This window comes from Chiloscyllium punctatum, chromosome 5 (assembly GCF_047496795.1).
Source record: "Chiloscyllium punctatum isolate Juve2018m chromosome 5, sChiPun1.3, whole genome shotgun sequence".
Classification (NCBI taxonomy): domain Eukaryota; kingdom Metazoa; phylum Chordata; class Chondrichthyes; order Orectolobiformes; family Hemiscylliidae; genus Chiloscyllium; species Chiloscyllium punctatum.
In genome coordinates, this window is record NC_092743.1 from 117911445 (window position 1) to 117927597 (window position 16153).

General features: G+C 38.5%; 1 protein-coding gene across 4 annotated transcripts in view; it reads left to right on the forward strand.

The window, feature by feature from the left end:
* Positions 1-15378, forward strand: part of LOC140477383 (collagen alpha-1(XV) chain-like) — a 262607-nt gene extending 247229 nt beyond the window's left edge. For all 4 annotated transcript variants that reach the window (XM_072571192.1, XM_072571190.1, XM_072571191.1 and 1 more), the window contains 8 exons: positions 355-499; positions 697-761; positions 4069-4197; positions 4281-4340; positions 4437-4478; positions 5732-5929; positions 11390-11502; positions 13520-15378. In XM_072571192.1, coding sequence (XP_072427293.1) covers positions 355-499; positions 697-761; positions 4069-4197; positions 4281-4340; positions 4437-4478; positions 5732-5929; positions 11390-11502; positions 13520-13739 — 972 coding nt within the window. In that variant the 3' untranslated portion in view covers positions 13740-15378. The remainder of the gene's footprint in view (positions 1-354; positions 500-696; positions 762-4068; positions 4198-4280; positions 4341-4436; positions 4479-5731; positions 5930-11389; positions 11503-13519) is intronic.
* Positions 15379-16153: the final 775 nt, after the last annotated feature.

The following is a 16153-nucleotide window of genomic DNA, read 5'->3' on the forward strand; positions in this document are numbered from 1 at the left end:
ATTTATCTCAACTCTTACTGTTTAAAAGATCTTTTCTTGACCATTTCTGCTTCTAAAATGCAGTGCTTCATTTTTCTCTATGTCAAACTGCATCAACCAGCTGTATACCTATTGTCTTGTAACATTACAGCCATTGCCAATAGAGTTTATCATGCCTCACAATTTAAATATGCTATCTCCACTGTAACTATGATATGAACTGTGGCATAGAGGTCCATAAAACCCTGCTACTGCCTTGGAATTCATCCACTGCTTCACACCACTATCTAAGGGAATGAGCGTGAAGATATGAAAACAGTAAACTGGAAAGATTTTGGTTTTGTTAGTCGTGTTTCACTTTCTTCCTTCCCACAGGGTCCTAAGGGTGAATCTGTCATAGGACCAATGGGGCCACCCGGCCTACCTGGGCCCCCAGGATCTCCAGGTTATGGGATTACTGGTCCTCGAGGTCGTCCGGGGCCCCCAGGACCTCCAGGAATTCCAGGAGTCTTCGGATCAGGTGAGCCCACATGGAGGTATTTGTTGTCGTCGTTGGAGCTCAAAAATTCTCAAAGTATGAAGGCTACTTTACAACCAGTGCATAACTCAGTGTTAACGCTGAGCAGTTTCCAAGTTAATGTTGAACTTCTTACTGCAACACTACTCATTTCCAAGCAGAAGTGTTCACTTTATAAATAGGTTCTACTTACTTTGCAGCTGTCGCACTGCCTGGACCTCCAGGACCTCCAGGGCCACCAGGACAAGGGGACAGTGGCAGTGTTGTAAGTGAGAGGAGAAACAACAGAAAATGCTGAACTAATCCTTGCAAAGACTGATAACATGCAAAAGAGAGTGTGACATCTATGTCCATAAGAGTTTGTGTTCTTTTGTTTTCTGTTGGAATGAAAATATTGAACTGCACAGCCCTGTTTTCCTTAAGTGTGTGACTGAACACGGTTACAAGTGAGTGACACAACATGGGAAAGCTTGTGCTAATACAATTGGAGTCAAACTGCTGTTTTTTCATGTGGTCTTTTCTAAGTGCATCTGTAGATTTTGTGATGCTCAGTCCATTACTGTGGTTGTCTCACTTTTCGCAAGATTATTTGGCTAAGAGGCAAGAAGGCTACCCTATTGAGAAAATTATTTGGAATGGGCCTATACTCTGGAATTTATAACAATGAACTGATCTCATTGTCTCTCAGAGGGCTTGACAAAATAGGTGTTAAGAAGCTGTTTCCCCATGGTTGGAGATGAGGGGGTCATGGCCTCAGGATAAGAGATGAGCTACTTAAGACTGAGTTGAGAAGAAATATTTTCAATCAGAAAGTCGTCAGTCTTTGAAAATCTCTGCCACAGAGGACTATAGATGCTCAACAATTGAGTATATTCAAAACTAAGACGTTGTAGATATTTGGGCAATAGAGGATTTAAGAGATATGGAGATAGGTTGGAAAGTGAAGATAAGGTGGACGTTCAGCAAGTATATTTTATTCAATAGTGGATCAGGTTCAATGGATCAACTAGGCAGTGTTTACTCTTATCTCTTAACTTTTTTATTATAAGAGTATACAGAAGGAAAATATGGCTTGTGGCAGCTCCTGAGAAAATCTCTTCACTTAGTCCCATTCTGTACTTTTGCCCCATCATCAAGCATTTAGAAAACAGTGATGGGATTGCACAGAGTCAGCATGAATTTATAAATGGGAGATCACACGTGACAAATCTATTGGAATTTTTCAAGGATGTAACTAATGAAGTTAATCAGGGAAACAAGTGAATGTGGTTTACTTGGACTTTCAAAAGGCTTCAGATGTTACTAACTCTTCACCTTCATCAGTTTATCCAATTTCCTTATAAAGGGAGACCTGAATTTTTATGGAGACGGAGATAGTCTCTGGCTTAGCCAAAGTAGCCTGGAGTCCCAGTTTTGGAAATCCCCCCAACTCCAAATGGACCCCACCTGCAATCGGCACCCACCGATTTCCAAAATGGCGGGGAGGACTGAGGTTAAAACCTTGAAGAAGGTTTAAAGCAGTTGGAGGTATTTGGAGAAGGAGGGTTCCACTGTGGATAGGTGCAGAGGCAATCTTGATGAGGGGTAAAGAGTAGTTTGTAGAGCCAGAGATTTTCACAGTTCTGCATTGCTGACTCAGGCATGAAAATTCAAGCCTTATTATTGGCAGTGCATCTAACACCATCAAAAGTCAGTGCATAAAAAGGAAATCTCCTTGCCTCATCTCTGGTTCTTTTTCCAATTAAGGATTTAATCTGTATATTCTAATTACCACCTCTTCAGCCTTGGAAACAGTACAAAGATTTTCATGATTTTGAACACCTCAATTAAAACTTCCTTTTATCATCACTGCCTGATTTCTCTAATCACTCCATAGAACTGAAACCTGGTGTCTTTCTCAAGAAATCTGATCTGCAATCTCTCCAGGGCCATAAATTGTTCAATGTGTACATCACAATACTCCAGTTGGAGCTTGACTAGATTTTTACAGAAGTTTTGCATAACCTCCTTTTTGGTGTAATGTTTACTTATGCTATGTAACGAAGGATCTCATGTACATTTTGAATAGCATTCTTAACTTGTTCTGCCATCCTTAAAGATTTATGTAGATATATCTCCCATTCTTTCTTGGAAAGATAAGGTCTAAGGGTATTTTGAGCACTGATGGGGGAAATTTTATATTTATGTGTTGGTAGATCAGGAGCCAGTATAAGTTAATGAGCAGGACTGATGGTTGAATGGAACTTAATTGAGAGTTATGATACAGACAGCATTTTATACAGCCGTACAGCTCTGAAACAAACCCTTGGATACAATTTATCCATGTTGTGGTTCTGTTCGCTGAGCTGGGAATTTGTGTTGCAGACATTTCGTCCCCTGTCTAGGTGACATCCTCAGTGCTTGGGAGCCTCCTGTGAAGGGTTTCTGTGATGTTTCCTCCGGCATTTATAGTGATTTGTATCTGCCGCTTCCGGTTGTCAGTTCCAGCTGTCCGCTGCAGTGGCCAGTATATTGGGTCCAGGTCGATGTGTTTGTTGATAGAATTTGTGGATGAGTGCCATGTCTCTAGGAATTCCCTGGCTGTTCTCTGTTTGACTTGTCCTATAACAGTAATTCCTAGGGAACTAGGAACAGGGAATTCCTAGAGGCATGGCACTCATCCACAGATTCAATCAACAAGCACATCGACCTGGACCCAATATACCGGCCACTGCAGCGGACAGCTGGAACTGACAACCGGAAGCGGCAGATTCAAATCACTATAAATACCGGAGGAAACATCACAGAAGCCCTTCACAGGAGGCTCCCAAGCACTGAGGATGTCACCTAGACAGGGGACGAAACGTCTGCATCACAAATTCCCAGCTCGGCTAACAGAACCACAACAACGAGCACCCGAGCTACAAATCTTCTCACAAACTTTGAACAATTTATCCATGTTGACCAAGTTTCCCAAGCTAAACTAGCCCATTTGCCTGTGTTTGGCCCATAACCATCTAAAGTGTTCATATTCATGTACCTGTCCAAATGTCTTTTAAATGTTGTAACTGTACTTGCATCTAACAATTTCTCTGGCAGTTCATTCCACACACGATCCACCCTCTATGTGAAACAATTGCCCCTAAGGTCCCTTTTAAATCTTTCTTCTCTCATCTTAAATATATATCCTGTAGTCTTGAGCTTCCCTACCCTGGGAAAAGACCTTTGCTATTCAGTATCTGTGCCCCTCATAATTTAATAAGAGTCTGTAATGTCACCACTTAACCTCCTATGCTCCAGTGAAAGAAATCCCAGCTTACCCAGTCTCTCCTTATATCGCAAACCCTCCAGCCCCAAGATACAGATGATAGTAATTATTATCCTTACCACACACTGATTCTTCAGCCTGGAATTTTTGCATCTACCTAAGAGACATTTTGCATGCAATCCTATGTATTGTTGTTATCACATATATTGAACAAAATTATTTTCCATCCTCTAACGTCTATTTTGTTTAGTTGATCTTGCAGAATGTTTCCAAATTTCTAACACAATGACAGTGTTTAACCTTGTTTATTTTATATGCTGGATAGGTAAAAGTGTTCAACAACATGGAGCTTATGCACAAATCAACCCGTTCAGTAACTGAAGGTTCCTTAGGCTATATTAACAACGGGGGGGATCTTTACATTCGAGTTCACAATGGCTGGAGAAAGCTACAGGTAAATATTTATTTCAGAACTCTAATTCTTGAGTTTACTGTTGGTTCATAGTTTTTAGAAGTTTTTTCTGCTTCTATTGCCAGCTTGGTGATCTGATTCCTGCTCCTGCTGATGAACCATATCGCTCAACTAACTCGATCTCAGTAAGAACTTCTAACTTGTCTTTAAATTTAAGGTGAAACATGGGAACTGTTCCAAACAGGTTTATGATTTGTATTTTATGTCTTTTTGTACTTCAGGCACCAAACTCATTCTCAGTGATAAATGATCAGAAGCCAGCGGTAAGTTAATTTATTTCTGAATGTTGCAGCTCATAGTTGTAAACATTTACATTATGTGGAGCTGCTGGTGTTGGACTGGGGTGGACAAAGTCAGAAGTCACGCGACACCAGGTTTATAGTCAGACAGAGGTAAAAACAATGACTGCAGATGCTGGAAACCAGATTCTGGATGAGTGGTGCTGGAAGAGCACAGCAGTCCAGGCAGCATCTAAGTAGCTTCGAAATCGACGTTTCGGGCAAAAGCCTTTTGCCCGAAACGTCGATTTCGAAGCTACTTGGATGCTACCTGAACTGCTGTGCTCTTCCAGCACCACTAATCCAGAATTATAGCCAGACAGGTTTATTTGAAATCACAAGCTTTCAGAGCATTGCTCCTTCATCAGTGAAGGATCATCGCTCCAAAAGCTTGTGATTTCAAATAAACCTGTTGGACTATACCCTGGTGTCACGTGACTTCTGACTTTGCAAATATTAACTACTGGGAATCAGTAATGAATCTGAAAATTGACAAAAGTCTGATTCGAAGTGGCAGAGCACAGGAAATAGAGACCGGTTAATGTCTGCTTGTTGTGAATGCTATAATACTTACTTAACAAGCTAGTCAATCTACAGACAAATTTGATAACCACCTACATCACATAGATATGATCTATATGTTAATTGAATAATTTGGGCAGAGAAAATTAATTTTACATCCTCAAATTAATCTGTCATTCATAGCTTACAATGAGATCTGACTCTTCCAAGACAATTAATTTTTATTTCTAGAACTAAACATGTGGAGATTTAGAAAGTCAATAGAAAATCATGCCTACAATGTTGTGGTTCCTTGTAATTTTGGATGAAGAGCCTGGGCCTTTCTACCAGAATGCAGCTTCAGGGAAATGACTACATTAATTCAGCTGCATCACTATGTGGAGGAGGAAGACAGTGGTTACTTTCTTTCTTGTGAGAGTGAATCTTGTGTGCCAGAACTTTGAGGTGGAGTAGGAAAAAAATCTCCTTAGGGATGGGTATGTTGATGACGGTTCACATTAGTTTTGTATATGTTTCACTGACTTCCCACGAAAGCTACAGAGAAATCTCTGAGGAATATCTATGCCCTTACATTTTACTGGAAGCAGTGGCTTAAAAACTTAATTTACTGCAAGTAAGGTGAAGTAGAAAGCCTGGTGTTTATTTTTAAGGGGAATCTTTGGATTACAGGTTTGTAATTGCACATTTTAACCTGACCTTTCTTTGTTTCCTTTAAGTTACACTTGGTGGCTTTAAACACACCCCTACCTGGCAACATGAGGGGTATCCGTGGGGCTGATTTACAATGCTTCCAACAAGCTCGAGCTATGGGCTCAGTAGCGACTTACCGAGCTTTCCTATCTTCTCAACTCCAAGATTTATATACAATCGTGAGGAAAGCTGACAGATTAAATATGCCCATTGTCAACTTGAAGGTAAAAGCATATATTGTGGTTACTGCCTTTGAATAAATAGTTGTTCTCTATATCAAAATGTAACATAATTATTTTTCTCCCTTAATGTGTAAATATTCTGAAAATGACTTTGTTTAGGATTTATTTGAACTTATAGACAAATAGTTAGGAATGGTTATCTCAAGAATAATTTAGCATTTCAAGGAAATCTGTGTTACTGACTTAGAGTCAATTTCCCAGTGTGAATCTTCCCATTCTATTATTATTGTAGATTATATATATAGATTTGTGGAATTACATTGGTTAATAGGGCTTGATTTCCATTCATTCAAAACGTAACCATTTGCCCAGAGCTAAAATCAGGCTCATTATGACTCAGGGGCTTGGTAGGGTCTATGGATTTTGATTGGAATTGCTCAGTCATGATGTTCAAATCACATGGTAAGGTGAGACCGATAGATTTCCTTCCCTAAAGAAGATAATTTACTGTATATACTTGTGTAAAAGTCCAATTTTTTAGATTTATGAGGTCAACTATTGCATGGATACTACTTTTGAGGGGCTGGAGTTCATGCTACAGTCCAAAATACCATATCATTAGCAGAAGTCCAATTGATCTCTAAATGAATATAAGAAAAGGTCACAACGAATTATGATAATTCCCAGATAAAGACTATAGAAACAAAATTGAATTAGTCAACTTTTATTTATACATGTAAAAAGTGAAGTAGAAATATAATATAGCTTTAAATCACAATTACATGGTACATCTTAAATTAAACATGTCAAATACAAAAGTTCACTAAAATCCTGCAAAATCACACTGTTCAATATCTTCAACACCAAATAAAGCTTTATAATCAGGATGAATGATGTCATCATTTGGATCCTCTTCAGCTTCACTGTCCATAGGTAGAGGTAGCACGTCATCTGCCTCTTCTTCTTCGTCCTCTTTGTCTGCCTCTTCGTCCTCTGTACCGTCCAAAGCGTTCGAAATTCCACATTTCTTGAATGATTTGAAAATAGGGTCAACTCTTATTTCCTCCCATGAATCAAGGATCCATTCACAGATCAGTGACAAAGATGGAGTCCACATTATGCCTCCCTTTGTGTATATTTTTTTCTCTATCACGCATTCAGTTATTCCACTTCATTCTCATCATGTCCTTGAAAAGCTTTATTGATACCAACATCTATTGGTTGCAAAACACTTGTAAGTCCGCCAGGAATTACAGCTACGTCAAGTGTTATGTGATTGGATGTTAGCAACAACATTCTTCACTAGTTGTGATCTAAACTGGTCCATGACAAGCAAACTCTTCTCCTTCCATAGTCCACCAGGCCATAAATTCCAAACTTCCTTTATCCATTTTCTACATCCACCTTTATCCATCCAACTTTGTGGATGCATATGGACAACAATTCCTTTTGGAAATTTCTCCTTTGGCAAAATTTTTCTCTGAAAAACAGCCATCAGTTTTAACTTAGAGACATCAGCCATACAAGAAAGAACTAAAATAAACCTACTTTTCTCATGGCCAGTGGTTTTCACCAAGAGTGTTTTTTTCTCCTGTTTGGTTCACAGTTCGGTTCTCTGGCATGTCAAGGGTAATGGGCATTTCATCCACGTTTCCAATGCACGATAGTTTGTCATCTTTCTTCTGCTGGTTTCTGATTACAAACTGGTGAAACTGTAATATCATATCTTCTACTTCAGCTGACAGCTTTTTTCAGTCTTAGTTCTCTGCTGAAGTACTAAGCCATGCCTTCTCATGAACCTTATGCACAATCCAGCACTTGCCCTAAAATCCAAAATTCCATCCTTGTTTGATTCATTTCATGCATGGATTCAGATGACTTCATACATTTTCCATTTTGACAATTTTCAAATACCCACTCAGCAACTTTTTTTCTCCAGTTGTGGCCACTTGCTAGGTTTACGAGTTGGTTTGCAGTCTTTCTCCAATCTCTCACAAGTTTCTCTGAGACACAAAGTTCTCTCACTGCTACATAGTTAATTTGTCTTCTCTGCAACTTCAATAGCTTTCATTTTAAATGCTGCTGTATACTGTTTTTTTTTTCTGGAGGGCATTCTTACACAAAATGAAGAAGATATTTCAAAACCTGAACTAGGTATATTCCATGATGTTGGTTGTCACTTGACTCTGACATGGTGCATCTTAAACTTTCACACCAAATTGGTGCGAATTGGACATCAAATCACATAATAGTACAATAAAAAGAATTCATTTCCTCACCATAGCACTTATGTACAGGATAATACCTTGACTCTCAATGTTGATCTGCTATCTGCAAAGAACTAGGGTTGACTTTTACATGAGATATATGGAAAATTCCAGATTTTTTGGCCAACAATAGGGGGTCAATGTTTGCTTGAGATCGACTTTTACTCGAGTATGTACAGTAAGTATCTAACTACTTGGTCACTTTTATTTCCAGGTTTATTGAGTTCAAATGGGGTGGCACTTGAACTCTAGATCATTAGCCCAAATCGCCGATTACTAATCTAGTTACATAATTGTTATTTTTTAATTAATGTAAAGTGAGAGAACTAGTAAATGATGGGCTTCGGAATGAGGTAAATTGGGCTACGGAAGGCAAAACAGCACATTGATAAACAAGTGGTATGGTTGGCAATCTGTTAAAGAGGCTAAACATAAATGGATTGATTTTGAGAGACGTACAAGAATGTGGCTAAATGCTCAAATTGTGCACTCTGCTAGCAAGACTCGGTGCTAGTTGCAAAATGTTAACAAGTGCTGAAGTGTGAATATTTGAAAAGCAATTTGTAATGGTCATCAGACTATGTTGTTGAATTATGTTTGTACCAAGCATAGTATCAAAACATTGAGGATTGGTCTCACTATGATCACACTTTCGTCAAATAGGTTTGTTTCAAATTTGTTCTTGTTACATGAAACTTCTTAACTAAGCTGTACTTAGTGTCAATGTCCAATGAACTGGAGTAATGCATAGACAAGGCCATATGGGAGGTGGCAGGCTCTCTTCCCTGAAACGTGAATCAGTTGGATTTTTATAAGAAACCCATCAGCCCCCATGATTGTTTACTAATACCAATGCAGAATTAGCAAATTTATTGAGTTACTTCCACAATGTCCTGCAATTACACTTAACCACTTGGTACTACAGTATATTGCTAAGCAGGTAAACAAATAGGGGAAAATTTACTTTGCTGTGCTGATGGGAAATGGACAATAATGAATTAGTCACTCATCATAATTCTATGAAACATTACTCCACTGTACCGTCCCCGATTTCTTCCTCTTTGACTGCAGTGGACTGGAAATTTAAGCAAGGCATGTAATGTGTGGCTAAGTCAATAACACCCTTTTTATATCATTGCTCAAAATTGAAATGACCTCTACACAACTGGATCTGTGGAGATCCACTAACCACCCAGAATATCCAAAAGGTTTTTAAGAGAATCAAACTTTACTAGATAATAATAGAAATGAGAAGAGAGATTTGGTCTTATGTGAACTCGCTCTCAAAAGATGAAAAATGTCAGAATTTCCCTATAGGTCATAAAATCATCACTCAAACACAAATCAATTAATAGGGTGGATGCAGAGAAACAACTTCCTTTGCTGTTAATCAGCATCAAGGAGTATAATCTTAAAATTAGTGAGAAAAGCAGAAAATGCTGGAAATGTTCAGTGGATCAGGTGGCATCTATGGAGAGAGAAACAAGAGTTAACGTTTCAAGTTGGTAATGACCCTCCATTAGAACTGAGGAAAGATAGAATTTTAATGGGTTTTGAATAAGTGAGAGAAGGGGGGGCAAGAATGAAAAGGAAGGCCTGTGTTGGATTGGAGAGCAGGAGAGATTAAATGATAAAAGGTTTTTTTGGCAATGGGTAAAGTAACGAAAAAGGGTATGCTCATGAGGTGTGAATGGACAGAAACCAAAATGGGCCAAACAAGAGAAGACAAAATAGAGCAATAAAGCTGGCCAAGGTGAGAGAGAAACAGAAACCTTCTCAGAGAGAAGAGCAGACATGAAAGAGACCTAAGGGGCAACTTTTTCACGCAGAGGGTGGTGCTTGTATGGAATGAGCTTCCAGAGGAAGTGGTGGAGGCTGGTACAATTGCAACATTTAAGAGGCATTTGGATGGGTATATGAATAGGAAGGGTTTGGAGGGATATGGGCCAGGTGCTGGCAGGTGGGACTAGATTGGGTTGGGATATCCGGTTGGCATGGATGGGTTGGACCAAAGGGTCTGTTTCCATGCTGTACATCTCTATCACGACTATAAGCCTCTGGAAGAGGAAAAGCAGCAAATTAAACAGTGATACAAAAGCAAAACCATTTTCTGATTTTACTTCAGATTTTCAGCATCTGCAATACTTTATTTTCATATTAGTGATCTTAAAATTATTGTTTATCAATTCAGCAGAAAATGCAGAAGTGTATTTTCACAGAAGAGGGTAGCAGGAAAGTCTGAGATTTACATAAATGCCACCTGTAAATGGCACAAAGAACAGACATGTGCAAAGAGAAAGCAGTTGTCAATGATGACTGACCAAACCCACATCCAGACTCAAAGATGGCACTGCAGGAAGTGGCATTTAGAAAAGTTCTTTAGAAAGGTATGAGGGGGAGAGCTGGTAATCCACAATCAATCCAATTAACAGACAGTTGAGCTCATTGTGAAGAAACAGCAACATATTTCCATTCAGGTGGTGAGTGCAGGAGGTGGTGCCCTTGTCCTCCGAGATGGATGTGGGTTCAGATGATGCTGTCAAAGGAGAAGTGTTCAGAAAATAGAGAGCAATTCAGTTCAAGTGGACATACGTTTCTCTTTTAATTGGTAGTGAATTAGAGCAGAAGAATAATTTGAGACAAATAAAGACATTGCAAGTTGACTTGCAGTGGACAATGCAGTATTGTACAAAGTAAAAGGGTAAAGCCTGCAGCTTTGGCAAAGAACTGCACTCAAAATGAAGGTGAGGTAGAGTTGGAGGTTAGGAGTACACAATTTATCCTTCAGAGGAGTTTTCTTCCATTAGACACAGTAAAATATCTCAGAACAAGTTAGCTCCTGTTACAGAAGCATGCAAATACATTCCAGAGATTTGTTAAATGTAATGTTTTATGACAGTTTCAGTTCAGTCACTTAATGTTTGCCTGTACTGTAACCTTAAGGAGTGGCATCAATTCTCAAAGATTCAGATAGCCTAACTCTGCTTCTATATGTGATGTACTGCTCAGTCATTGCGTTCTTGTGTCACTCAGTGATCTTAGTTGCAGGTTTGGTGTTAATTCCAGACATCCTGGTTGCTCCAGTCAATATCTAATTGAGTTGTCATAGACCACAGACAGTAAATAAAACGCCAGCTCAGCCTGTTAGTTCAGTGGAAAGAACTCTGATTGAACACTAGCTCTGCTTGTTACAGGGAATGGTGTTTTGCTTAAAAATGTGTTTTACTTCTGACAGGGAGAAGTGCTTTTTGATAGTTGGGAGTCCGTCTTTAAAAATCAGGCTAATTTCAACACAGACGTTCCTATTTATTCATTTGATGGTAGAAACGTCATGAAAGATTCGTCCTGGTAAGTCTCTGCTCATAATATTCAAAGAACTGCAAAATTCTCTCTGCAAATAAGAAAGCGGAGATTTGCAATAATATAGCACTTTTCTTACCTCAGGCCACATCAAGATGAATTCCGGAAAATTAGATACTGTGAAAACATTGCAAATTTAGAACATTGTAGGAGATCATTTGATTAATCACACTTGTGCTGGCTGAAAAGCTGTCTTGTCTTATCCCATTTTCCAACTCTTGCTTCAAGTCTTGCATTTCAACTTCATCCTACCTCAGTCAATTCCACCACCATCAGTCTTCCTCAATTCCCCCCTCCTAATCTTTTAGTTTAAATTACCTTACAATTACTTTAAATTTATGCTTTTGGGTTATTGATTGTGTGTTATGGAAAATAGCTACTTTGTATCCATGCTATCTAGGTTTCTCAAGGAGTTTACACACCTAAATTAAATCTTCCCTCAGCATTCTCTGTTCCAACAAGAATAATTCCAGCCTATCCAATTTTTCCTCATTGTTAAAATCTTCCAGTTCCTTACAAGCATCTCATAAAATATCCTCTGTTTCCTCTCTAGGACAATTACAGCCTTCTCGTAATGCAGTGTTAAGGATTGTATACATTAGCCTAACTGTAGCCCAATTCATGCCTTATGCAGTTTGAGCTTAATCTTTCTTGTCTTATGTTCTGTGCCTTTGTCAACAAAGAAAAGTATTCCTGTCACCTTCAGGGATTTGCAGACATAAATGTCAAGATCGTTCTACCTCACCATATCTCAGAATACAATTTATTCTGTATTCCTTTATCTTTCTTGTCCTTCCTAAATTTCTTAGCACACACATCTAGGTACTGAATTCCATTTTCTGTCCACTCAACAAATTAATTCATACCTTCCTAGTGTATAGAGATTTCTTCCTTAGCATCAACCACACAAACTTCTAAATCATCCCACCTACATTTAAGAGTGTGTGTGTGTGTGTGTGTGTGTGTGTGTGTGTGTGTGTGTGTGTGTGTGTGTGTGTGAGAGAGAGAGAGAGAGAGAGAGAGAGAGAGAGAGAGAGAGAGAGGAGAGGAGGATTGGGTTTGAGGACTGTATTCCTATGGTGTCTTGCCCAATATTTACCCCTTAACCAAAAATACACCTCTTGCCAAAATCCATTTCGACATCAAAAAATCTCCCTCACCAACCCTCCTCCTTACCTCTACAAAAGAATAATCAGTGTATGCATTTGACATGACATTTGCTTCACAAATTCATGCTGCCTATCTTTGGTTAACTTGTGCCTTTCTAAGTGACAATTAATACATTCCCTTTGAACTTTTAAAATAATTTTCCTTCCAGGCTAGGCTAGCCAGTTAATACAGTGTCTGCAATCCACCCTCTTTTGTGAAGACATGCACAATGTATTCATTAAGATTTACAAACATTTCTTCTGTCTACACAGACAAATTACAATTTTGGTCTCCAATCAATTCTACTCTTCTTTTAGTAATCTTACTTTTTAATGGCATTTATCTTTGGATTTCCCTAATTGTATTTGTAAGTAAGGGGTCTTTGATCCAGTCACCAGCGTCTACACCACTGACTAACTGGTGAGCCTTCATCAAAACAGGCACCCAAATCTCTCAACAGACTCTCACCAAGTAGACGCAATTGCCTGATGCTAGAACAAGATTCTGTGCTAAATCTCAGTATCTGACATCTCACAGAATTGGTTGCTAATTTCCTTAAAAGTATAGGTCATACTCTGTACGAGATGCAGTGATCAATTTGTGCACAGTATCTTCCCAGAGATCTACCTTTGGTAAGGGATAAATATTGAGCAAGACACCAGAGGAATACAGTCCCCAAGCCCACACTACACCCTCCCCAACGACTTCCATTTTTCTTTGAAATGATTCTTAGGATCTTCACTGCCTACATGAGACCTCAGTATAAACTCTCACCTGACATGGGCAAGTTTATGTTATGCATCACTTGCCTGCCCATGAATTAAAATTCAGCTGCGATTTTATTTTCATTTTCAAGGCCGCACAAAATAATATGGCATGGATCCAATGAGCGAGGTGGCCGAGTAACAACAAACTACTGTGGGGCATGGCGTTCAACCGATATGACCCTCACTGGCAAGGCATCGCCACTTACAAGAGGCAAACTCCTGGATCAACACTCCTATAACTGCGCAAATAACTTTATCGTTCTTTGCATTGAGAACAGTTACTTCCATGACCACAGAAGGAGAAAATAACAGCTTATGACTGCACACGAAAGGTTTGGAATTATATCGCGTCTACAATCTCATTACAAAACCAGTAAAGGGTGGCACACTGTTAGATTCTATAAATATGTTAAATCGGGGACCATGTAAATATCGTTTTCTGACAGGATTGTCAAGTTACAGAAAGTTAGCAGAAATGGAAGCCAAAGATGACATACCTCAAAAATCTTCATGGGCTCGTTTTTAGAAATAAAAAAACTGTATTTGTTCTAAAGAACTTCTCTCATGCAGTTCCACAATCATGCTTGTTGATATTTTGGTGCTAGTAACAAATAAATTTAAATGACACTGCTGTTAAGGTAACCTTATTTATAAGTGTGATTGATTCAACTGTGCATAGTTCAAATGAAAAGTTAAGTTGGAATAATGGGTTAAAGTGGGTTAAGCTCCCTTCCACTGCTGAACCCTGCCCACCAGCAGTGTCTGTTAGATGATCAGGACTTTTTCACTCACCGAGAATGCACTGCGATGACATTTCACTGGGAATGCTCATCTTTGAATCCAACCTCAATAATGAAGGAAAGTTTTATAATTTTTCCAAACACTGCAAAGGACAAAAACCTTTCTTTATGAAACTTGTCGCCATTCTGTACAAAAATGCAGTGCGCAAACTTTTTTAAAAAATATAATGTACAATGGAAATCCATACATTCTTACGACTAAACCCTGCATAATGGTTTTGTATTAAAGTATCTTAATGTACATTTAAAATACTGTTTTTCCTTAACTCATACATTTTTAACATCTTTGTTGAATGTTTCTGAGAACAGTATTATTCAATAGTAACAACTTTGTATTTACTGCTTCTACCTGTCAATACTAAACAGAGCCAGTTTTGCCAAGATGCGAACAGCTGGAGGCTAGGGGGTGGTGGAGTCTCAGCTACCAGCTGTGGGTATCAAGTCACCAGCAAGTTTTTCTGCCCTGACTTTCTAGATATTTAATAGCTGATGGGAGGGCTTTCCCACTAGCTCACCAATCCTTCCATTTATTTAATTTTTTTGTTATACAATGTTATTCTGCAGTTTAGTAGATTAAAACATTCACCCCTATTTCTATGAAACAGTGTTGATAAGGTACAATTAACAATTGTAGATTGCAGATTCATATTTATAAAGTTCAAACTTTAGAAATGGCAGCTTTTCAGCATAATCACATCCACTGCAGGTTTAATCAATTTACACTCAAGATTCAGTCCATTTTACCTTACAGTTAGGCCATTTACAGTGCAGGCTTTTTCCATATAAAGTTCAGATTTAGTTTATTTACACTGAAGCTTTAATCCATTTCAAGTACAGGAAAAAATCTTTAAAGTGCACATGTAGTCATTTATCAGTGTACATTTTGTTCATAGTACAGGTTTAGTCCATTTATAGTGCAGATGTAGTCCATTTGCAGTCAAAGTTTAAATTAGTTTACAATGCGGAATTTGTTAATTTATACTCTAAATTTCGTCCATATAGACAGCAGATTCCACTCAATAGAATTCAGCTATCATATCAGTGAAATCAATCAACAACTTTTAATATATGAACCAAATGTCTAAACCAGATTGTATTGAGATGAAGGATGTTTCACATGCTGAATAAACTTAATACATTTTTTTGTACGTTCTTTTCCTGTCTCATTTTTCAATTACAATTTTGATACATGAAACATTGGTGAGGAGTTTCCTGTGAAAACACATTTTATCGGTTTATAACAAACTGATATTTTCTAAACAGTGTTGATGCTTTCAGTGAATTGCCAGATTTCTGTTTGAGCAGAAAATGTGTTGCTGGAAAAACGCAGCAGGTCAGGCAGCATCCAAGGAGCCGGAGAATCGACGTTTCGGGCATGAGCCCTTCTTCAGGAATGATAGAGCACTGAATAAGCCCTGTAGAAGGGCTCATGCCCGAAACATCGATTCTCCTGTTCCTTGGATGCTGCCTGACCTGCTGCGCTTTTTCAGCAATACAGTTTCAGCTCTGATCTCCAGCATCTGCAGTCCTCACTTTCTCCTCGAAGATTTCTGTTTGAGTCCAGTTGCAAAAGCGGTATTATTACAGAATCTCAAAACATAAGATCTTTGCATAGATGATTCTATTTACTTGAATTTTGTAACAAATTAAACAAGTTACTGACCCTGGCATTAAGTGTCTCTAGCTCAGCTGCTGTTGATCAAACAGTATCGGTGCCAAAATGAAAGAGTCGTTCAGAAATTTCCAGACGTATTTGATGTCTGAATAGTAAATTTAAAAAAAACACCTCATTAGCCAAGTTGGAATCTTCGATATGTGAGGAAGCAGCTTGGGAACTGCAAAATGAAATATATAAACAGGCATAACTATTTTGGATTAAATTCAGTGGAGACAGATGAAAAATACTGATTCTAGGAAAGAACA